At 41.5% G+C, this 23,872-nt stretch overlaps 6 protein-coding genes and 1 long non-coding RNA gene across 7 annotated transcripts; 3 read left to right on the plus strand and 4 right to left on the minus strand.

Annotated features, from left to right (window-relative positions):
• The first annotated feature begins 19 nt into the window (after nucleotides 1-19).
• Nucleotides 20-1,499, plus strand: LOC116921041 (failed axon connections homolog). The gene is made up of 6 exons (XM_032927227.2): nucleotides 20-259; nucleotides 326-458; nucleotides 526-722; nucleotides 785-993; nucleotides 1,058-1,174; nucleotides 1,265-1,499. Exons 1-6 carry the CDS (start codon nucleotides 111-113, stop codon nucleotides 1,354-1,356), a joined length of 897 nt encoding a protein of 298 aa, XP_032783118.2. The 5' UTR covers nucleotides 20-110; the 3' UTR covers nucleotides 1,357-1,499.
• On the minus strand, nucleotides 1,057-9,224 carry LOC123471483. Its single transcript, XR_006645996.1, has 2 exons — nucleotides 9,106-9,224; nucleotides 1,057-9,041 (listed from the first exon to the last, which is right to left on the minus strand). It is a non-coding gene; the product is annotated as an uncharacterized LOC123471483 (long non-coding RNA).
• Nucleotides 9,225-10,116: 892 nt separating this feature from the next.
• LOC116920329 (ribonuclease Oy) lies at nucleotides 10,117-11,423 on the plus strand. Its single transcript, XM_032926544.2, has 5 exons — nucleotides 10,117-10,281; nucleotides 10,337-10,501; nucleotides 10,565-10,796; nucleotides 10,855-10,998; nucleotides 11,062-11,423. The coding sequence occupies exons 1-5, from the start codon at nucleotides 10,214-10,216 to the stop codon at nucleotides 11,290-11,292; spliced, it is 840 nt and encodes a 279-aa protein (XP_032782435.2). The 5' UTR covers nucleotides 10,117-10,213; the 3' UTR covers nucleotides 11,293-11,423.
• Nucleotides 11,424-12,740: 1,317 nt separating this feature from the next.
• LOC116920304 (pre-mRNA-splicing factor 38B) lies at nucleotides 12,741-14,923 on the minus strand. The gene is made up of 7 exons (XM_032926501.2): nucleotides 14,772-14,923; nucleotides 14,377-14,557; nucleotides 14,197-14,321; nucleotides 13,981-14,132; nucleotides 13,857-13,917; nucleotides 13,333-13,452; nucleotides 12,741-13,274 (listed from the first exon to the last, which is right to left on the minus strand). Exons 2-7 carry the CDS (start codon nucleotides 14,549-14,551, stop codon nucleotides 12,897-12,899), a joined length of 1,011 nt encoding a protein of 336 aa, XP_032782392.2. The 5' UTR covers nucleotides 14,552-14,557; nucleotides 14,772-14,923; the 3' UTR covers nucleotides 12,741-12,896.
• Nucleotides 14,924-15,052: 129 nt separating this feature from the next.
• Nucleotides 15,053-17,051, plus strand: LOC116920249 (serine/threonine-protein kinase rio2). Its single transcript, XM_032926404.2, has 7 exons — nucleotides 15,053-15,225; nucleotides 15,286-15,427; nucleotides 15,495-15,663; nucleotides 15,724-15,933; nucleotides 16,006-16,197; nucleotides 16,259-16,351; nucleotides 16,408-17,051. The coding sequence occupies exons 1-7, from the start codon at nucleotides 15,085-15,087 to the stop codon at nucleotides 17,006-17,008; spliced, it is 1,548 nt and encodes a 515-aa protein (XP_032782295.2). The 5' UTR covers nucleotides 15,053-15,084; the 3' UTR covers nucleotides 17,009-17,051.
• A 21-nt stretch (nucleotides 17,052-17,072) lies between these two features.
• Nucleotides 17,073-18,356, minus strand: LOC116921043 (mitochondrial mRNA pseudouridine synthase RPUSD3). Its single transcript, XM_032927228.2, has 3 exons — nucleotides 18,055-18,356; nucleotides 17,624-17,982; nucleotides 17,073-17,564 (listed from the first exon to the last, which is right to left on the minus strand). Exons 1-3 carry the CDS (start codon nucleotides 18,281-18,283, stop codon nucleotides 17,073-17,075), a joined length of 1,080 nt encoding a protein of 359 aa, XP_032783119.2. The 5' UTR covers nucleotides 18,284-18,356.
• A 3,552-nt stretch (nucleotides 18,357-21,908) lies between these two features.
• LOC116920350 (serine/threonine-protein kinase/endoribonuclease ire-1-like) lies at nucleotides 21,909-23,570 on the minus strand. The gene is made up of 4 exons (XM_045172659.1): nucleotides 22,879-23,570; nucleotides 22,308-22,782; nucleotides 22,117-22,240; nucleotides 21,909-22,051 (listed from the first exon to the last, which is right to left on the minus strand). The coding sequence occupies exons 1-3, from the start codon at nucleotides 23,125-23,127 to the stop codon at nucleotides 22,161-22,163; spliced, it is 804 nt and encodes a 267-aa protein (XP_045028594.1). The 5' UTR covers nucleotides 23,128-23,570; the 3' UTR covers nucleotides 21,909-22,051; nucleotides 22,117-22,160.
• Nucleotides 23,571-23,872: the final 302 nt, after the last annotated feature.

Consider the following 23,872-nt stretch of genomic DNA (forward strand, 5'->3'; position numbering starts at 1 on the left):
AGGTGGCTCCTTGTTTACTTGAAGAGGGTTCCTGGTCTATCCAGCCTCAGGGTTATTGTGGAGTCAGCTGAGAAGTAAATTAGGGTCCATTTCCATTTGCGCGCTTAAAAATGAAACATGCAGCAATCGAATGTTTGTCTGCGTTCCAACATTCTCTTTCTTCTAATCACAGCAAGCATTTATTAGTCATTGGCACTGGCATTGCTGGACTTTATCTTGTTGGGCAGGTTTACGTCTCGTACAAGAGAGCCCAACGTAGGTAAGACATTGATTCGTTTACTTTTCAATTTGTCGTGAAGTTTAACTTGGACTGGCACGTTTGTAGAAAGAAATGGGCTTCAGTTGAAAAGAATATGGTGATACTTCATCAGTTTGAACGAGGAAAGAATACACCAAGTATATCTCCATTCCCTTTGAAACTGGAAACATACTTGAGAATGACTGGCATTCCTTACGAGGTATGGCTTTTATCAGGGATATATCTCGAAATACCATAGAAAATCTTCTATAGTTGTTCTCTTTTAGAGTGATTTTGAAGAGCCAATGGGACCTAAAGGTAAAAGTCCCTGGATTACCCTAAATGGAGACGAAGTTTCAGATTCCCAGCTGTGCATGGAACTATTGGCCAGGAAATTCCATAAAGATTGCAGCGCACACTTGTCAACTGAAGAACAAGCCATAGCTAGAGCATTCCAAATCATGGCTGAGGAACACTTGTATTGGTAAATAAGGAAAAATTGAGGTGAGATAGCATATCTGTTTTGAAGAAAATCGCATGATTTAGGGGTTTGCTTCTGTGGCGTTGGATTTACACCAAAGGACGGACCCTATGGCAGATTCAACCCAATATTCCTATAGGTTTCAGCCTGATTATGCCGTTGGCGATAAAAAAACTTAAAGGACATGCCTACGGTCAAGGAATGGGTCGTCATGCAGAAGCAGATGTCATTGAAATGAGTGTTAAGGACTTGAGAGCCATCTCTAACTTTCTTGGTATTTTATTCAACAATTCTTTTGTAAAGTGATCAATTGGTAATCAATTCTAACTGTACAAAAGGCACCAAACCGTTTTTGATGGGCGACAAAGCGATCGAAGCTGACTGTGCCGTGTTTGGAATTCTCAGTCAGTTGCTTTGGAACTGCCCCGGCTCACCATTTGAACAACTCGCGAACGGTAATATTAAATAGTCCCCTGATACCTCTTGCCTATTTATAATTTTAATCTTAACCTTTCCTTTCGTTCTGAAATACCGATTGAACACAGGCGAATTCAGCAACTTGAAAAGTTATTGCGAACGTATGAAAGAAACGTTCTGGCCTGACTGGGATCGTTGTCTGAATCCTCCTCGCATTTAATTCATTCAGGCAATAATTATTCTCTTTCACGCTTCGCTTTAAATGTGATGTTCCTATTTCCTCTTTATGAAAAAGAATTTAAATGTATGAGAAGGCTGTTCAGATGTAGATCAAATGCAATAGAACAGTAAAATTGCGTAAAACAGCGTAGGTGCATTGATTGTGCTCTTATCGTTCGTTATCTCGCGTGGTTAAAAAAAAAATGGCTGCTGCTGCTTTAGAAGGTAAAGATGGTAGCAATGTAGTTATCCTCCACCAGTTGAAGAGAGGCAAATTAACGCCATGTATCTCTCCATTTGCTCTCAAATTGGAAACTTACCTCCGGATTGCCGGTATTGCGTACCAGGTAAACAAATTCCAACTACATTTGATTGTTTCATTTTCTAACTCGATTAATACGCAGAACGACTTTGACGAGCCAATGGGACCCAAAGGTAAAACTCCTTGGATTACTCTGAACGGAAAAAAGGTGGGAGACTCTCAGCTGTGCCTTGAACTGCTCTCCGAAACATTTCACAAGGATTTGAGTCATCATTTATCAATCGAAGACAAGGCGGTCGCTAGAGCTTTTCAGATCATGGCGGAAGACCATCTTTATTGGGTCATGCTGGTGTGGCGATGGATTTATAATGGAGGAAGTTCTTTACCGCTCATTCAAACCGATTTGCATTTCGCTGTTCGCTATTTACGACCCATCGTAGTGAGCAGAGTGAAATCTCAAGTTTCAGCTCAAGGCATGGGCCGTCATAGTCAATCTGAAGTCATGGAAATGGGGTTGAAGGATCTGCGGGCCATTTCCAACTTTCTAGGTATGTTTTTTTAAGTATTCGTAAGCCCACCGCCATCGTTGAGGCAGCGTATTAATTCACGACATTATTTTCAGGGACGAAGTCGTTTTTGATGGGGGACCAGCCGATTGAAGTCGATTGCGCCATGTTTGGTATACTAGCCCAAATCTTGTGGAACAGTCCGGGCTGTCCTTACGAGCCCCTTTTTACCGGTAATATCACCATATCATTACATTAACTGACTAGAATTTGATTGAAGTGAAATTTGATTTGGCAGCAGGTGAATTGATTAACTTGAAAGGTTACTGCGAACGGATGAAACGCATGTTTTGGCCTGATTGGAATCAGTGTCTAATCCCTCCCCTGGTCCGATGAAGTTTTGCCATGATGCTTTTAGTGCCATTTAGCAATTAGTGAAACTGGGTCCATCATTACACGAGATGGATGATTAGATGGATTCATTTCATCATCGTTGCGAATCGAATAAGATGCGTACGTGGGTGACTGTGGACTGTGTGTGTATAGGTCACGCTACCATAGCAACGCCAACTTGTGAAGGTAAGAGAATACCTGCGCGCTGACGGTCGTTGAAATGATTTTTTTTGTTTTGTTTTTTTTTTTGTTTTTTCATCCCGACTGTACTGGAAGAAAAAAATATTATTCCGTGTCAGTAGGTCGTGTCCAGCGAATCCAACTAGTCGGTGATTCCTTGTGTGTGTGGTCGTCTGTGTTCGTGCGTGTGTCTACGTTCGAAAAGATCCTTGAAAACATTTACACTACCGTCCTCTGGCAAAAGGAATAGAAACACAATCAGCGAATCGAAGGATGTTAACGGATCGTCATCCATGCGGTGACGGTTGAATTTTGGTTTTCTTTTAAGCCGGGATCTTCAACGCATTTTCACGTTCCAAGCGAAAATCGGCAAGTTGAATTCCTTTATTTTATAGTTTTTTTTTTTTTATTATTATTATTATTAAACAATTTAATAGAAACGGTGTAATCGGTTAAAGTTTGATCAGCCCAAATGGTGGGACGAAGCCATAAGAAAAAGCCAAAAACGTGCTATTACGTGTCACACGAATAATTTGTGATGGGCCTGGCAAGAAAAGAAAAAAAAAGAGTAGCCCGGAACGCGATTTACGATGGCGAAAACAAAACAAATAACCTGGAATAGTAAAAAAAAAGTAGGGGATGGGTATGTCCATAGATATTGCTAACTGAAGCAAACACAAACAAACAATCAGATCGATAAATCGGTTTGTGTCACGCTGCGTTATGTACGTCGTGTGTGTGTGTGTCGAGCAATCGGCCATTTGTTTTGTCCGGCATGACCGCGAAAAGAATTTATTTTTTTTGTTCCATTCGTCAGAGGGTCTCTTTTTTTATGCGTACATCGGGCGAACATCAACGATAATTTTGACAGTCGTGCGTTTGTTGGTGTCGCAGAGGGCAATCCGGCATTTCGACTCACTGGACAAGAGAAGCAAAAAAACCCGTAAAACTATCGACCTTGTTTTCCTTATCGATCCACCCCTAGAGTTGTTGTAGCGCGTTTGATTGCTTTATCCAATCGACTTTCGGGGATGAAAAATTGTTGTTACCAAAAAAACAAAGAGTCAGTCAATAAGTAACGCCATTTCACGAATAGGACGATGAATCCAATTAGCCGAATAAGTGCGCCGAGGCCCTCGAGGGCTTCGATGGAAGGCGTTTCGCCGCTGATGTACAGCTGCCAACAAGGCGATACCCAACAAATTCGCCACCTCATCCAGCGCAAGGTACATCGCATTACGTATTCAAATCAATCATTGGCATTTCATTTGTTTTCGCACATTTTTTTAAATAATCGCGTATAGCCAATGTGCGTGAAAGAGAGCGATAGGACGGGCAAAACAGCGTTGCACTATTGCGCCGAAAACACGACGGTCGATGCTGCCCAGTTGTTACTTAAAGCCAATCCAGCGCTCATCAATCAGCCGGACGAGGAAGGTTACACTCCGCTGCATTTGGCCGTTATCGCCGGCAATCGCACCATGTTGAGGTACTTGCTCGACCACGGGGCCGAAGTCAATTTGCTGGACAACGAACGCCATTCGGTCGTCCACTGGGCCACCGTTTGCGGAGAATTGGAAGCTCTGGATGTCATCCTGGAAGCCGGAGCGGAGGCCTCGGTCGAAGACATTCACGGGGCTTATCCGATCCATTACGCAGCGCAAATGTGCGGCAACAGCAAGAAAATGATTGGATCGGGCAGCGCGGGCGGCCCTTTGGGTGGGCCAGGCAGCAGCCAAAGGTACACGGGCCTTTCAGCTCTGAAGAAACTCATCAACCATGGCGTGCCAGTGGACGTCATCGATCGTGACGGACGCCAACCTCTCCTCTGGGCCGCTAGTTCTGGTATATCTTTTACGCTGTACTTGGTAACGTGCGTCCGTATTCCGCATGACCACAACTTTGAAAGCAAACTTTTTCATCTGGCTAGTAGATTTACATTTATGTAAATGACCTGTTGGGTTTGTGTAGCCATTTTTTATTTTTTTTTTTGCAATTCAAAACATTTGGGGCCGTTGATGAAAATGTTTTGGAGTCGTTGCATCTTATTTGATTCCTTTCGGTTCTTATTTTTTAAAGAGGAAGAAAGAAAAAAAAAGAAATGGGACGGAAGGGAAGGGGTGTTATCGATTGATGTGTTGGATGATAAGGGCCCGTACTAGCCTTTCACAAACTGCGTAATGGCCGGTTTGCTGTTTGCTCTGCGGGCGGGGTTAGACCGTAAGTGCGCCAAGGAACGGAACCCATTTTGACGTCCATCAAATTAATGACTAAGTGTGTGTGTGTGTGTGTGTGTATAACCATGTTGTTTTGTTATTGATGTTTTTTGTACAGGTAGTGCGGATGCCATTTTAGCCTTGTCCAATGCGGGGGCTTCCGTCATGGCCGCCGATAAGGACGGACTTACCGGTACACACAAACAATCTTTTACTTCTGACTTTATTGTTTTGATTTTAAAGCTTTTCTTTGTAACGTCGTTAACAACGTTAACCGAAATCAAAGGTTTTAACAGTCGGGACGTCGACCTTGAGTTGCTGTTTTTATGTGCGGATCGTAAAATTCGATCGCAAGAGCACACACAGAGAGGCAGAAGAGCTCTTAAGTGGATAATGTCCTTGGTCTATCCTGGCATCGTGAGTCACGCGTTCAGCGTCCTCGTGTCCCTTGCTGCGGTCATTTCAATTTCGAAAAGACGGTTGTTTTTAAAAGGGACGGACTTGTTTACATCACCGTCCGCCGCACGGAAGAGAGCGGTTCATTTTTATTAGCACCCATGTCTTTCCTTTTTCCGAATTGATGTCTAGAAACATATTTTTGCCAAATAGCCGCAAGAATCGCACTGCCTTTCCATGTAAGCAATTGTCGTAATGATGCGCTAGTACTTTGCTCGTGTCTCGTTCGCTTTGGCAGGGCCCCGTAGCGATTGAGGCACAGTCGGATCGGATGGACAGGGTGGCGGTTGGTGCACGCGGGAATAAAACCTTTGCATTTCCCGTGGATGATGTGAAATGTCCGTGTTCTCTTCCGCCAAAAACGATACGCTGAATAATAGGGACAACTCTTTTTTTTTATTTATTTTGTTGTTTTGTTTTTATCGTGCCATGTCACATCTAGTAATATGATATAGGATGTGTAGGCCAGATACGTTCGATGCTGATGATTGTCGTGTATCCTGTCGCATTTATTGAACATTTCTCCTGATGGCGAGTTGTCGATTTTGGGTTGCAGCTCTGCATTGCGCGGCCAGCCGAGGGCACAGCGATTGTTTGGAGACGCTGGTGGCGCTCTGCGGTGCCGAAGTGGATCTGCTCGACGCCAACGGCTGCACCGCCCTTTTCTACGCCGTCACGCTCGGTCACGCCGATTGCGCCCAGCTTTTGCTCGACTGCGGAGCCAATCCCAATCACCAGGACAAAAAAGGGAGAACGTAATTGTTCAACTGTTCCGCTGACATTTTAAAGATAGTTCAAATGATCCATGATTCAAATTGTTTTTCATCATTAATGCAGACCGGCTTATTGCGGAGCGACCAAAGGACAGACGGAAACCTTGCGGCTGCTTGTCCAGCATCAAGCCGATCTGTGGATACGGAGCACCAAAGGGGACGTGCCACTGCACGAGGCTGTGGCCTGCGGTCGCAAAGATCTCGTTTTGTGGATCCTGCGCCAATGGCAGCAGCAGCAGCAATTTGGAGATCAATCGGCGTGCGGGAGCAGTTCGGTCGTCAGCGGGATGGCCATGAGCGGAGCTCACGTGGTCAATAACGACGGCCGAAGTCCATTGCACATCGCCGCTATCAATAACAACGTGGAAATGTGCAAGGTACGTTTCGCATTACGCACGGCTTTTCAATCACTTGCGTAACGTATTGATTTTTCCCAATCAAGTGCCTCATTAGTTCTATGAATAGCAGCCGGGATTATTCAAGTTGGCATCTATCCCCTCCCCCTTTTTTCTTTTTTACCCCCATTATTGTCGATAGTTTGAGGAAACCGTATACGGCAATAGATTGTCCGTACATGTCCAGTCATCGGGTTCGTCGGCAACGTTGCACACGCAATTCTTGCATATAGGGCAATCATTAGAAGGGCGGGTTTAAAAAATAAAAATAGGAACCGCCGTCTCTCATTACTCGCTCGTTGTTGTTTGACATCAATGACGAGCGCAATATTAGTCGTAGTACTCCCTCCGTATCGACTACATTTTGGATTTGGATTGGCCGTACAGTCACAATCCGCCGTTGCTTTTGAACAATTATTTCATGTCCGGTTGCATGCGAACCCAAGTTTGTTATTGTTGTGCATTCATTTGTTTGTCGATTCGTTGCAAATCTTAACGAAATTATTTCTCGGCGGCTGTAATTGACAGATATTGATTGATCACGGAGCCGAAATCAATTGCATCATGCGGACGGCCAGAGGGCAATTGATTACGCCACTGGACGCGGCCCTGCGTCGAGGCAACCGAGGCTGCGCCAAATTCCTTCAGCTGCACGGTGGGTTGGCCGCCGCCAAACTCACAGACAGTCGGGCCTTGCAACGTGCCCTCAGCCAGTACTCAATTCTTTCTTGTTTTTGTGTTTGAAAATACTTCATCATTGAATGGTCCAGGGCGTACACGGAGAATCAGCGGCGAGTGTCTGTTGTGGTTCATAATCACGCCGAGATGATGGATTATCCGACCGACAGCCAAATGTCGGGGAGATCCTCCATGATTCACCTGCCGCATTTGGCTGGCCATAAGAGCCGGACAGTGAGTCGATTGGAAGACAGCGCCACTCAAACCCAAGTGGAAGAATCTTTTTTCAGCGAAAATAGGGACGGGGCAGAGGTCAACTCTTTTTTTTTAAATTTTAATTCTGATTGAAATTTAAGTACAATTTTGAAAACCCCCAACAGGTCCAGCTATCGAGCGCTGATATGAGACTGGGCGAAACGGAGAGCGGATTGCGACGTAGAAGGATCAGACGTCGAGCACAACAGAGGCGATCGCTGACGGATCCTCGGCCGCCACCCAACGACGAGGAACTTCGATGGAAATCTCGTCAGCGCTACTCGGATGATTCCGGATCGGAAAGCGACGACGAGCAACAGCTCACCGGATCTCGGTATCACCAGCAGCAGAGGCCCAATCTGTCGCAGTACGTGTCCGACGGTGGCGCTGCCGGCACAGGCGCAAGTGGTGGCGATGGAAGCGGACGAGACAAGGGCAGCACCAGCCGATTGAACAACATCGACACGGTCCATTTAGAGCCAATAGTCAAATTGAATGAAATAGTCTGCGATTTGGCCGTCCGATCGCAATCCATCCTGTCCAACGTTGGGACGGAGAGCTCCGGTCAAAAGGATTCCGGTTTCAGTGACTTGCTCGGCCGTTCGGAAGAAGACACCAAGGCGAATGCGTCCGCCGTGGTCCGGCGGACAGATTCGGCTGCCATGCTGGAACACATCCGCATGTCACCTCCGCCTTCATCCGAGCGGCCGCAGGACGACATGATTCAGGGCAACAACCTGAACGAAATCAATTCCAATCGATCGTCGGGTAGTTTGAATAATCAAACGACGACCCATTCGCCGTTGATGGATGACGTCGAATCGAATAGGAAACGGACGTTTCTCCTCTTGCGACGGACCAAATCCGAACGGCAGGCAGAAAACGACGGCTCCTCCCCCAATCCACCGGCAACGACCAACGCGAACGAACGCGTCAAGTACAAAGCGGAAATTCCCATTTCTGTCGTCCGCGCGGCCCAAGCCAAAACACGAAGGTCTCAAACGATTTCACTGACATGACGCTCTTGATGAAGTTCAACGATTTCTCTTTTACACCCTCCCAACAAAAAGGTACAATTTGGAGAGGAAAATATTCCAACAATTGCTGGATTTGAAGCAAATGCAAATTCGCATCGGACAGGCTAACGAGCAGGTCTTTGCCAAACGGCTGATTGATGGGTTCCGTAAAGATGCCGTCACTGTCGGACTACGTCCTTACGACGGATCGTATTCCTTCCAACAACTTGAAGTTTACCTTTACAGTAAGGCGATTTGATTTTCTCGATACACCAAATGAAATCGCTCTCAAATTGTTTGTCAACAGATCAGCTGAGATTGGTGCAAGGCGGCCGAACCTTATTGCCGCTGGTCGATGCGCCTACAGATCGTGAAGATATTCAGCAAAAACCGGGCAGTGGCGCTGCAATGTACGGTGAAATGGCATCAGAATCCATGACTGGAAGTAGAACGTTGTCAGTTGATAAATGCACCCACACCACCCAACGGTGTCCTCATGCTATGTACGCCTACACCACCTTGCCGCCCGCCTGCTACACGGGTGTCCCCTGCGCAGCTTTTAGTAAATTTTATGCAACATTTTTTAATCTAAACAACAATGGACTTAATTGTTCGCTTACCGTATCGGTTTCAGTTCCTTATCACAAACATCACAAGCCCGTCAATCAGCAGCCGTTACCTGGTAATACGAGCAATGGAACGGCCAAGTCGACGACCGAAAACGGACGAATCATCCTGCCTAAATTGAATTTGAACAACAACACAAAAAAATGTAACCAATAACAAAAGCAGTAATTAAATATTGAAGGGAAACCGTTAAATTTATAATTATTAAAATTATAAGATCGTATTTATGTTATACAGTATTGTTATTTTGTTGGCCAGCAGCGTCATGAGAAACATACACTATGGACATTGTTTTCCTACCGTCGCATTGGTTTTACTGTTGATGTATAAATAAAATATTGTATATTAAAAATAAAACATTACATGAATCCTTTATTTCCATTTAACCGTAGATAAATGAGATGCGTCTAATCAGAATACCTTAAAAAAACACACAGTTAAGAACTAACGCGCTGAATTTATCTTTTGAATAAATTTCGTTCATTAGTTAAATTAAACTTCGTAATCAATTCATTTTGTTTTGCAGCGTACGTCTGTCTAGAAAGAAAAATAAACCCAGAACAAGCTGACTTGGAAACAAAAGACATTAGCATCCACATAAATGTTAGATCCTTTGCTCCAATTGATAATTCCATTATCCTAATTTTTGACCGGAATCTGACAAAAATTCCTTTCCAAAAGCAGTAAAAAAATGCTTGACCTGCCAATCTAATCAAACCACTACAGGAAATACAATGCCATCGATCCGAGCAGCAATTCAAATCTTACATGGTGAAGGCATTCAGTAGGTCGTACGTAAACACTAGCTGATCGATGATGTAAACTATCTCACATAACCCTGACTAACCAACTATTCGTTTATTGCATCAACATGCGAGTCCTGATTTTACGAGAAGAAAGAAATCCCATAGCACGCACAATTACAAAAATGCCAGATAGATCACGTGGGCTATGAATGAATAGTTCTGATTGGTTGCGGTTTTACGCCAAGGGCGATTGAAACGGAAATGAAAACGAATAAAAGTTGGAACGGCGTTAACAAAGACGAAAGACTGTCGCATTTCGTACGACGAAAACAGTGCGATTTGAACAGCTTTCGTTATGACAACTGCGAAATGGATTGCAGTGGCATGCGTCTTAGCCGTTATTCAACCGCCAGTTAAGGCTAGGTAAATTTACAATAATAAATGTTGTTTTCTTACCAAATGAGTTGTTGCATCCTAGGGTAATGTTTGATATTGTCCGGACTGATGTATCATTGTCTGAATGGGACTCGCTCCTTTTCACTGTACATTGGCCTGTGACGACCTGTCTCATCTGGAAAGAAGGCAAGCCGGGCCATACCTGCATTTTGCCCGAGAATCACGTTTGGACTATTCATGGCATCTGGTTAAAAAATTCTTTGGCACGGCGATGAAAATAGTTTTTTAAATGTTAATTTCACCTTGGCAGGCCGAATCAGGACGGCAAAGAGGGACCTTTCTTTTGTAACAGGACATGGATCTTCAATCCTGATCAACTTGGAACTCTTCGGCCGCAACTACTCAAAGTTTGGCCAAACATCCATGGAAACGATACCGAAGATTCTCTGTGGAAGCACGAATGGGAAAAGCATGGCACTTGTGCTGCACTTGATCCCAAATTTGGATCTGAACAACTCTATTTTAACCAGGGAATTCAATGGGTTAGTGGTACATCTATTTCTATCCATCCAAACATCATCATAAACATATCATCTACAGGTTAAAAATTACCACATAACAAAGATATTGTCACAGCACATGATTGTCCCGTCAATGTCAACAAGATACAATGTGACATTAATTCATAAAGCATTGAAAGATGTAATTGGAGCCATCCCATCCCTTAGCTGTGAATATGACAAAGTAATGCTTTATTTTTATCCATATTCTAGTGTGTAAAATAAAAATAACCTTCTTCATCAATAGGATACTGGGAACATTTACCTGTCAGAGATCAGGCTGTGCTTCCAACGAGACATGGTTCTAGTAGATTGCAAACATAACCAGCAGCTGGGAGCTGTGCAAAGTGTGACAAACTGTCCCACCAACAAACTCATTATTTACCCAGGAAAAGCCTCATTCATCAAAACCAGCAGACAGCATAAACGAATGTTTCACCAAAAAGTACACAACCACTCGAAACACAATCCTAAATGAAATTTTCTTTATTTAAATCACACAATAAGAGAAGCAAATAATTTTACCTACAAGAAGATTTTCTCACGATTGTTGTATTTTGTGTTACAACGTGACTTATTTTCATCATCAATAAAAGTTTTTTTGTTTAATTAGCCTTTTGAAATCTAAGTCCTTAACATGCCCATTTCGATGAACATGGATTAAGTGTAAAATTTCTCGAAACTTTTAAAAGTACCATGAAAAGCTTCCGAGTCTCAAGGCTAGAGACACTAGTACGTTATAGTAGTTCTACGTAGTAAAAAACATATTTAGTACGAGTTCAGGACAAACATTTTTTTCCTTTTTTGAAATTAACAAGGCGCCATAAAGCTAGTTCATATATTAACGTTAGATGGCGTTTATTATTACGTAATGACTGCATGACCATAACAAATATGCCAAGTTTCGACTATAAAAAAAAAAAGCTTTTTTCAGTACAAATTCTTTACAATGCAGTATCTTTATGTTATTAAAACAAACTTCCTACTGCTCGGGCTTAATAGAGAAGAATCGATTATTTTATAGGTTCCTACTTTGTTTTATTGTTTGCCAATTAATAATACATCTAGAATGTTCTACGTAATGTGACGTACGCAACAAAAAAAAGCTAAGTTACTGGTTCTATTACACAATCGTCGTTTAAATCAATTCCAGAACTATCTGCGTAGAAGATAACGATTCCCATAAAAAAAAGAGAACGATGCGCGTAGCTCAATGTCTTTCGGGAGTGCCGTCCACACAACGCTCTGATTGGTTCCTTCGACATGTTGGGAAGCCGTTGATTGGTCGGTCAGGCACGTCTGTTTGAGCACGCTCTGAGAAACTCTCAACACGGCACGCCAAAGTCCGACCTATAAAGAACGGACCCCTCGTCACCCTCTCAACAACCAACCCAGCCCCAGCACCTCTACTGCCAACACCAGCTGATAAACTACCACAATATCAACATGACCAAAGATTGTTGCCAAGGTAACCATTTAAATTTCTTATTTTTTAACTGTTACTTGACTTGAAATACCGTGATTGCCATTAAGAAATCTAACCACGATTCCCCCCGCCCCCCAATAGGTAAATGCTCGTGTGGAACCGAATGCAAATGCGGACCCAACTGCGCGCAATGCCCGTCAGCCACATGCGCATGCGCTACTGGTGGTGGTAAGCCATTTAAAATGATCTCATTTTACTTTGAACCTTCCCTACTAAATTGCTATCCATCCTGTTTCAGAATGCAAATGCAGCGGTAACTGCCAATGCAGTTCCAGTTGTCCATGCAAGTCCGCCTGCTGCAAGTAAATGACTACATTGTTCTACGTTATGCTCTTTCAACGTCAATTTTAAACCTGTAATCGTCAAATTGTTATCAAACGGTTTCGAAATAAAATTTTAAATCTAAATACCATAACTGACTTAAAACAATAGCTAGTAAATTCCATTATCGAAGAAATGTAATCCCACGACGATGAATGTAAACAGCGAGGAGTTATCGAACCATTCATTACACAATTGTGGGATGTCAAACTAAAAAAAAGAAGAAGCGCAAAATTACAGTGATAAGTGAAAAAGAAAAAAACAATTATTTTCATTTAGCGACGATCATCCCGTCTTCTTCGTTGGTCTCGATCTCGGCTCCTGCTCCGCTGTCGGCTAGACGATTTCTTCTTGCTATCTCTTTCTGATCCACGATCACGATCTCGTCTGTCCCTATCACGATCGCGACTCGAGCGATACCTGCTATCGCGGTCTTTTTCTCGACTTCGATCGCGAATTCTCTCCCTGTCACGGGATCTCGAGCGTGATCGTGGGTACGTTTCCCTTCGGGGTGGAGGCGAACGAGAAGGACGTTCTTCACGGCGCCAATCGCGCTGATCTCTGCCCATGGCAACAGGCGGCTCGGGTTGCTGGATACTTCTCTGTTGCTGGGCGGGAGGGAAACTCTTGGCCAATTCTCGATCGATGTTGATCTAATAAAAACTTGATATTATATGAAATCCAACAATTAACCAAAAAACGTATTGGTACCTGAATAGGCACGGGAATTCGGGGAAAGAGGCTATCGTACCAGTCCAGCTTTGTAAGTAACTGTCGGACCATTGTCCCGATTGTCATAGGATGACCGCCGCCAGCTTTAGGGTCAATTTCCTGTGGCGAAACCGAGAAAAAGCCACAAAAGAAACATGCAAAGATTCTTCATTAGTTTGACGCTTTGGCAGAAACGCTAATTGCGAACACGTAAAGACAGAGCAACAACAACAAAAAACCACTGAAACTGGTTGTTCTGTTTGGGTATTTTTACTTGTCAATTTGGTCAATTAGCGGGTGTGAGAGAGACTGAGAGATCCGCGTATCATACGACAACCTTCTGAAGAAGAACAACAATATCAGTTGCATTCGAACGGTTATTGGCCTTGGTACAACTGGATATATAGATAATAAATTGGCAAACTCACCATTTGTACAATTTGAACAAATCGTGACAGACCCGTACCCCATCGGAACAAAAGCTAAACACACTTGAGAGCTGATTTGAAACCTGATATGCTTACCTCTTCATCTTCCAAATAAGGCTGAAACCAACCAAAGAGATCAGCAGGAGGTTGAGTATACCTAACAAAGAAGGCCGTAATGTTGAAGAGTTCAATAGCACAATGATTTTGGTGCAAGATGTACCTGATGTGCATGAAACCCAATCCTCGAATATAAGGAGAGTCACAGTGGGTGATTAATCCTATAAGTTGTTTCCTAGTCAATTTTAATGTAAATAGCTTGTACAATAGGCAGTAGGGTGTGGAAACAATTCCACCAGCTCCAACTCCACGGACCTACAGGAACATGCATCCATCATTGAGGCTAGATACTAAACAAACAGAAAAAGTATTTGCTTACCCCACCACACATTCCGGTTTGTCCAGAAGTTTTCCTACTACCCTTCTCCCAAGGTTCTAAATGCTGAACTTTGTAGTAAATTTCATCAACCACTTCATGGTATGTTTTTAATTCTGAGAGATTTGCTGGAAACAAAAAAGTTCTTACAAGAGCTTCAAGTAGCAATATAACTAAACATACTTTTAAAGTAGTGAGATGTTTGAATGTTTGTCAGGATGAGAGGATTCAAATTCATTGTTCTTTCATTCCCCCAAATGGGCAGTGTGTTGGATCTTCTCTCGTGTCCAGGGAAATGAGGAACTCCTCTGGGATGCACGTATTCTGAATCAGACTCATCGTCATTGCTTGACGCCATTTCGCACTAAACAAAAAGAAAACACAAATTGAAAACAGTTTTTCCGCCGATGAAATGTTGCATAAAAGCCCGGGAAGAGCGACAACAGTCTTTTAGGCTGTGGAACCGCCTCCATCACAAAATCCAATTAATTCCAATGGTTAGATATTTCAAAAAAGAGCTTTCATTATGTTGAGCTCTAAATGGGAAATTCTTCAACAGTATTAAAAAAATTACTAACCTTGGAAATCTAGCTGTTTATCAATCTCCAGCACCAAGCAAGAAGTTTCACGAAAAAACGAACATATACGATTTTCAGTAAACAGCAACTTGAAACAACGTTGTAGCTAGTTCATTTGAAGATCTTACTATAGTATATTATGTACACATGCAAATTAAAAAGAAAATTTAACATATTTTAGACATAGCAAAAAAAGTTGAGATCATTTCATTTTCAAAGAACTGAAAAGTTGAACAAAATATTTCAACGTAGCACACAGGCGTTGCGTTGCGACAAGTGCGAGCAGACGACTTACTTATGTTATTGGCAATGCATGTGCTTCATCCATTTAAGATACAAATATAGTGTAACAGTTTGTCACGTGTATGTAATAATTTTTAGTTGGAAAATGGGAAAAATTAACGTTTCTCTATTACGTTACCTAAACACAGAAGATTATCGTGTCTTGACTGCCGTGAGTAACATAGTTTATGCACTTGGAAATACTTAGCAATCTTCGCGGTTTGCTTGACAGGTTGAAATGGGCATGAAAAATCACGAACTTGTCAACATGAAGCTGATTGCCACAATTGCCCAGCTTGCAGGAGGTGGAGCCCACAAAATTCTGATGCGATTGTCGAAAGAACGTTTGGTTGCATATGAAAGAGGAAAACATTGTAAGGCAATTTGTTTTTCAATAATTGTATGAGGAAAAATTTCAATTTCTGCTTTGTTTGACCTTAGATGATGGTTATCGTTTAACAAATTTGGGATATGATTTTTTGGCTCTCAAAACATTTGTGAAGAAGAATGTTCTGCACTCTTTTGGTAATCAGATTGGTGTGGGAAAAGAAGCTGATGTTTATGTTGTGGGTAATGAAGAACAAAAACAGCTGTGTCTAAAAATTCATAGGTGATTTAAAGATTTTCAACTCATTGGTATCAGTACCAGTTTTAAAAATTTTGATTTTAGACTAGGGAGAACTTCATTCCGTAAGATCAAAGAAAAAAGGGACTATCACCAGCATCGCAACAACGCCTCCTGGATTTATCTTTCTCGGCTTTCTGCCACCCGCGAATTTGCTTACATGAAAGCCCTTTATGAACGTGAATTCCCTGTTCCCCAACCCATTGACTTTAATCGTCATTGTGTCCTTATGGAGTTAGTGAACGGCTACCCACTGTAATTATATTTTTTTCCTTTGCTGTTTTTAAACGTGAAAAATTATATTTAAATGAGGAATCTTCCATGCAGGTGCCAACTGAGAGAGCTTAAAGACCCAGGTGCTCTATTTGAAGAATTGATGAACTTGTTGTTAAAATTAGCCAATCACGGTGTGATCCACAGTGATTTCAACGAGTTCAACATCATGATTGACGACAACGAGAAGCCTATTCTAATTGACTTTCCTCAAATGGTATCCACGAGCCACGCCGATGCAGAACAGTAAATTTTCTTCACGTTTTATGCGTTTTCGGCATTTTTTAAAAGAAGGTTTTATGTTTAGATTTTTCGACCGCGATGTAAAATGCCTGAAAGATTTTTTCAAGCGGCGTTTCAATTTTGAGGGCGAAGCCTATCCAGTCTTTACGGACGTTGTGTGAGTTTAATTTGATAGTCTCTTGAAATATAATAGTTCTAATTGAATTTCAATAGGCGTGAGGCCAACATTGATGTGGAAGTTGCGGCCAGCGGTTATGTCAAAGAACTTGAAGATGAATTGGATGGAGATTATGACGAAGAATCCGACGGGGACGTGGATGTTGAAAAAGATCGCGAGAACTTCAACGACGAGAAAATCTCACAAGAAATTGCAGAAGAAGTTGAAAATGTGAAAGAACCTATGCAGTTGACCTCGGAACAGTTATTATGTGGAAAGGATAGAATTGATGAGCCCCACGACGATCTTATACCAGCAGTACATGAAGTTCAAGAGCCACTTGATCGGGATTATGTCCCTATAGCAAGGAGCGAAGAGCTAATAGAAGACGCAGAAGACGTGGAGCAGCTTTCAGAAATGTTAACAGACTGGTCCGGAATAAAAACGAAGAACCGCGGAACAGGGAGCACAGCATCCATGTCCACCATCCACCCGGATGTCATTAAACAAAGAGTGAAAAGTACCATAACAAAGCGGCAGAATATGCAGGCAGTGCAAAGGATACGTGCTAAAGGAGAAGCAAGCGCTGCCACGCGAAAGAAGCGAGAAAATAAAGAATTAATTCGGGCTGACGGCATCTGGGGGTGGGACAATTAAAACTGCGACTTTTAATATACAAAGGGTTGTTAACAGAACCAAATTACTAGAAAAGATATTTTATTTATTCACGTGTCAATACAACCGACTCGTCGGTCGGCAGATCTAAACCAAACGTCTGACAGATGTACTGAAAACATGGAGGAGGGTCAGCTTTAAGCACCAAATCGGAATCTTGACTGGCGAATTTTGCTAGAGTCATCTGACTAAGGTGAAGGCAGTTGGGTACTATACAACTTTCAGTTACTTTGAGTCGAGTTAAAATTCCAGCCGGTATTTTCTGAAAAATTGACAAATTATCAGCTTGGAGGGGACTAATGGCTAAACGCTTGCCCATAATTTCTTGAACGCGGTTGCCAAAGATATGGTCGCCCAGGATAGGTGAGAACAAGTGAGCCAAATAGACACGTAAAAAATGCTTCTTGGCGGACGAGACGTCGATTTCTACTAGGCTGCAAGGTTCATCTCCGCGAGACAAGGTTTTGTAGTTGACTCGGAATTCGCGTACTAACCCATCGGCGACCTTTCTGTTGCTGTAATCTTTCATGATTGCAAGCTGTTGAAAAGTAACAAAAGTCAAACTATGCAACTGGATAACGAATAACTAGCAAATACCAATTTTCCTTCAATACCCTGGTGCTCAAAGAAGCCCATGCCAACAGTACCCCTTGAAGATGATGGCTTGGGTTCTCCAATGGTGACAGCAAGGTACTTGAATGTATGGATCTTCTTTGCTTTGTTGGTGATATAGCTTTGTCGTATTTTGTCGACCATTTTCTCCTGACTAGCAAACAGCGAAACTCCACTGGCAAATTTTTCAACCATTTTAGCTGGCAAGAGTTTTTCAACATTTAGCAGAGATGCCAAAGGAGTTAAAGCCTCTTCTATGGAAAACATCATTTCATTTGGGCCTTTTATTAAACCATCTTTCAACAATGGAACTCCATATGGCTTATTAATTGCTATCAGTCCATCTGAATGACCATGAAATAACACAGATGGAACAAAATTTCCCAAGGAAAGTTGCATTCAACATAGCCTAATACCTTTGTTATAAATCACGTTCTCCGCCAAATGATCTACAAACTGCTGTTTGTTTTTCCACGGATAGATATCGCGAATGGGATGAACCGGTTTGGATTTCATACGATTAACTTCTTCAGACAAATTGTTTTTGCGTGCTTTGCGTCTGTTGTTTTTCATTAATAGGTAATCAAATCGGTTGCTTTTCGGCAAAACACTGTAAAACCTTGGGAAAAACGGCATGGTTGGCATCTTCCTGCACGGTGCACACAACGGAAAATAAACAAGCTAGCAGACGACCCACTTCAGCAATGGCAGCATTCATAGCCTAAGGCATTTATATCCCAACGATCCTATGATTGCGCGGGAATTCCTGAAGAAATTAGTTTCATCGTTGTCGTTGTCGCCTTCATCGTCGTCGCCTTTTCGTTCGTATTCAGTGCCATCCAAAATGCAGTTTGGTTGCCGAATAAGAATAACAGAACGGCCTTTAGCTTTAGCAACCAAAAAATGTATGGGGTGAGTTCACCAGAAATCTCGTCCCACGCGCCATTTTTCGGAATGGGGAGGTACCATAACTACAGCCAATGGGGACCGACCCTTAGACACAAATCATCCAGAATAGAGTTGGCTAACGTCCGAAGTTGCCAGTTCGATGAAATTGTGAAAAAAAAATTGGACACGAACTAGTAACCAGAGTAATAGAATACTATATAATATAATAGAGTAATAGTATTCCATTACTCTGTAGTAACAGTTCTTGCATGGCGGCTTACGGAGTTTCGCCCATTGTAGTTTTAGTTTTAATTTTTTCCATTGAAATTATCTTCCGTTTCATTCATAATTGGATCACGAAATTCCTTCGTTATCAGGTAATCTTGTAATTTTTATTTGACCTCGATATAGACTGTACTTAATTTATTATTAATTTTTTTGTAGACGTGTTTACTTTCTGTAGCAGACAAAAACTGGCGGGCTCCCTTATCAGCCCGCCAGTTTCCTCTACAACATCCATTTCCATGAGGCGTATCGTGCAGAATTGACAAAATTCCGACGATATCCATTGGCTAAAGAGTTCTCACGAGTTCCCCCACTTCATTGACAGCATTTCAATTGACTCAAACTGAATCAACTGTGTTCGTCTTCTATGGCCTTTCCCCATCCATCTGTCGCTATCACAAGGTTAGGACCTGCCCCCTCCCCCAAGGAAAACTAAAATCTACTCCCCACCCCCCCAACCCCCACTCCTAGGGGGAGCGAAAAGTTGGCGCTCATTATTTCATCAAGTCATCATATCCATTGTGACCGACATCCACCTGTGGCTTGTCGTTTCTGCATGGCTCTCTGCTTAAACTAACTGGTTTAAGTGTTTATTACAAAAGTTTTCAGCCGTATTCGGCTAAAACAGTTAAGTGTTGAAATCCGGTGATGTATCAAGTGTTACTTGAGGTGCTGAATAATCTATTGACAGGCTTTTATTCATCCAGTTCATCAATCAGCAATTACTTAAGAAGAAGAGCAGGGAAGAACAGCAACGGCAAAACGATCAGCTGATTGTCATTTGGCGGGAATGCAGCAGCCCCACCTAAACGCCCACGGTGTTCCAGTTAATTTGTGGTTGGCTGCGCCATCGGCACATTTCGACTTTCCCATCCTGCCTCAAACGTTTGCAAGGCGACATAAGTCCTCTTCTCCATTTCCAGGTCAGTTTTTAGACATTTGTTTAGTTTTTTTGTTTTTTCATTGCAATTTGACTTTTGAGAAGCGCCTCAAATCTTGACCTCCTATTCAAATTGCAATCGTTTTGGGTTTTTCCTTCCATTGATTTAAGAGAAATAGTTGCACTTCAAGAATTACATAAATCTCACAAATCATCGGCCCTGACTTTCAGAATCTTCTTCTCTGGACACATTTCGCCATTTTAGCGCCATTTCTGATTTGATCGTGTCATGGAGTGGGGAGGGGCTATTGTTGACATCGTATTCGATCTGACCAAGAACGCCGACGTGTTTTTAATTTAGAAATGGGGTAAGATCAAAGATAAGCTTTTTCCCATCTTGTTGTCCTAAACTTTTGAAGGTCACGGCAGTGGAATTGTCATTTTCACGATAGACGTCTGCTCTTTTAATAAATCAACAAATCAATTATTTAGAAGCCCAAAATTGGGCTAAAAACAAATGGCCAGACATGGTCAGGATGTAATTAATATGGGGGTTTAAAACAATCATTTAAACACTTGAATTATTAAATAGCTGGGCTGTTTATGTGAGTCACGCAGCGCGGACACTTCACTGGAGGCAATTTTGATTTGTGTTTTGTTTCACTGTCATTTTATGGACAAAAATCAGTCTGTAAATTAGCATTGAGTTTTAAACCAACGATAAGTGTTGACTGACCTTGCAACATTTTCAATTTTTTGTTTATTTTTTCTTGTGGTTCTCCATTTAAAAAAGTTGTTTTTTATTTGCCCCTTAGTGGACGAAGAAAACTTCATCAATCGTAACTCAGAATCTTTGTATTTCTCATCTGGATATGCTCGTTAATTCTATCATTTTCTATTTTACGCACATGCGGTTTGCAACAAGGCAACGTTTGGTGCTTTCAACTCGATTTCACTTCTCTTTTACTCATCTATTTTACCAGCTCTAATACCACTCGAGGAATTTAAAAATTGTCGAATGAGTTGCATTCAACTTGGCTAAAGGGAAAATGAATTGACAACACGGCGATTCAGTCACATTTTTGCATTTTTGAAAGGAACAGTCAATCAGTCGGTGTGTTACAGCCAAGAAAGCGAGAAATTTTAAAATTTTAGGGGTTAAAGATTTCGAATATGAGACAATAGCCTTATTTTTATTTCACCATCGACTAAGCGGATTGCAACGTCAGGAAATGAGTAAGGATTCAAACGACAGCTGCTTCGTCCAGTAGTTTTAGGATTTCGTCCTTGTTGTTTATTCGACTAAGTGTCCTTCTATATTTATCGCGTAAAATAGAGCGCGCATCGTGGCCACCGGATACAACAGGAATTCTCAGTTGGATGAAGAGTCGAATAGCGTCGATTAAATTCGAGTTTGAATAGTTTTCACACAAATAATGGAGCGCATTCCGTCCATATTTGTCCTTTACATTGACATCAATTCCCTCGCGGATTAAGAGTCGAATAGCGTCGATTAAATTCGAGTTTGAAAAGTTTTCACACAAAAAATGGAGCGCATTCCGTCCATATTTGTCCTTTACATTGACATCAATTCCCTCGCGGATTAAGAGTCGAATAGCGTCGATTAAATTCGAGTTTGAAAAGTTTTCACACAAAAAATGGAGCGCATTCCGTCCATCGTTGCCCTTTGCATTGACATCAATTCCCAGTTGGATTAAGAGTCGAATTGCGTCGATTAAAACCGAGTTTGATTTGTTCATACACAAAAAATGGAGCGCATTCTTTCCATATTTGTCCTTTACATTGACATCAATTCCCTCGCGGATTAAGAGTCGAATTGCGTCGGTTAAATTCGAGTTTGAATAGTTTTCACACAAATGATGGAGCGCATTCCGTCCATTGTTGTCCTTTGCATTGACATCAATTCCCTCGCGGATTAAGAGTCGAATTAAGTCGATTAAATTCGAGTTTTTATTGTATCGACACAAAAAATGGAGCACATTCCATCCACGGTTGTTTTTTGCATTGACATCAATTCCCAGTTGGATTAAGAGTTGAATTGCGTCGATTAAATTCGAGTTTGAATTTTTTTCACACAAATGATGGAGCGCATTCCGTCCATTGTTGTCCTTTGCATTGACATCAATTCCCAGTTGGATTAAGAATCGAATTGCGTCGGTTAAATTCGAGTTTGAATTGTTTGCACACAATAAATGGAGCGCATTCCGTCCATAATAGGGGTTCCCATCCTTTGCATTGACGTCAATTCCCAGTTGGATTAAGTCTTTAATTTTTTCTATTAGACCAGACGAAGAGTCAAAGCCACATAGTAGACGCAATTCTTCTTCTTTTTCAGTGAGCTAGATTGAACAAATTTACGATTAGGTTGTTTCTTCCTTATTTAGGAAATAATATATAATATTACCTTATTGTTGATGGATTCCAGTTGTTCGACGACTTCTTTCGAAGTTATTCTTTTTTCGGGTCGTCTTCCAACATTTTCCTTAGTAAGTCATCCTCATAATATTTGCGCAATTCACCATTAATTTCTATATTAAAGCAACAAACTCTTTATTAATAAAAATAAAAAGGGTATGGAATGAAATTGGGAATTACTTTGCATATTCACCGGATTTCTTTCACGTATGTTTTTGTGAATTTCTGTTTCGCCGGAACCGTAAAGATGTTCTCCCTTCAAGAAAAGGTAACCGAAAACGAGTCCCAGGACAAACACATCGCTCTGGACGGTGCCCCAAAATATTTCCTGTTCCGCCCTTTCTCCGTTGATGAGCTTTTCCAGCACTTCCGGTGCGAACCAAGTTCTGGTTCCTCTCGCCCCAGTCCACGTGTGTAATCCTTTTTCATTGACGGATTTGGCCAGTCCAAAATCAGACCATTTGATTGTTATGTTATCACCTTGACCAGTTGAAGAGACGCAAATGAGAACATTTTCCGGTTTAATGTCCCGGTGAATTAATTTCTTTGAATGGATGTATTCTAGGCCGACAGCTAATTGACGACAAATTTTGATGTTTTGTAGCATAGGTCCTTTGTAGTTTTTTGAGTTATACGACTCTAGGAAACAGTTTATCTAAAGAAGCGACACATAATTCCAATGCGTAGTACCTTTAACACGATAACGAAAACCATAAAAAACCAATCAATTTTGTAGTCATATTGTTATTTAAAACCAGAAAAAAGTATCATACATAAAATCTTCATCCTTTTCACAATGAAGAAGTTTGACGATGTTTGGATGTTCCAACTTTAGCATAGCGTCTTCTTCTCTTTTGTCGACAAGATGTAATTCAACTCGCTTTACTGCGACTTTACGACCTCCGAATTCACCTTTAAATACTGTACCAAATCCACCTTCTCCTAATAAAGCATTACGATCGATTTTAATTTTCTTTCCCACCCCAAACCACGCAAACATTTTTTAGCACACAAACAAAGAGGATAGGCGAATAGTTTAAATGCGGCAATGTACAGTTTTCGACTGACGCCGTTGCGATGGCTTCCTTCTGGTCCTACGCAAATGGCCAACGACTTTAGTTGATAAACTTTAATCTTGAACGACGAGAGCGATACCGTTTCACAATGTAATGTAGTGGTCAGTTTTATCAGCAGTGTAATAATTCTTTTACCAACTACTTGAGACCAACCGAAAATATTGGAGACGTTTTCTTATGATTTCGATCCTGATTAAACAATCCATTTACCATCTTTGGTTTTTTTATAGAAATGAAGGGTCGTGAGTATTTATATTTCTCTTTCAACGTGCTAATGTGAGCCCAAAATCTGTTGCAGTTGACTGGGAACAGCAAAACAAACTAAACAAAAATTGCATTTATTGTTATCTGATTTTACGAACCTTTGAAACAAAACGAAAACGAAATGAAAAAAAAAAACATTTAATAAAAACCTAACAAACAAACAAAAAATTCTTAAGGAATAAAAAAATAAACATAAAAAAACGAAGGCAACGTCTTTGCGAACCCTTTCCCTCTTCTTTAACTCGGTGGCCATTTTGAAATTCTCACAGGTCACAGTCTTCCATCCGAGTTGGTAGAAAAAAGTTCATCTTTTCTGACATGGAATGTTCAAAAATGTTTTTTGATTTATTATTTTTTTTTACAAGAAACTTTTTAGATGAAACTGTTGTAGTCGTCGTTATCTTA

The sequence above is a fragment of the Daphnia magna genome, linkage group LG4 (assembly GCF_020631705.1).
Source record: "Daphnia magna isolate NIES linkage group LG4, ASM2063170v1.1, whole genome shotgun sequence".
Taxonomy (NCBI): Eukaryota; Metazoa; Arthropoda; class Branchiopoda; order Diplostraca; family Daphniidae; genus Daphnia; species Daphnia magna.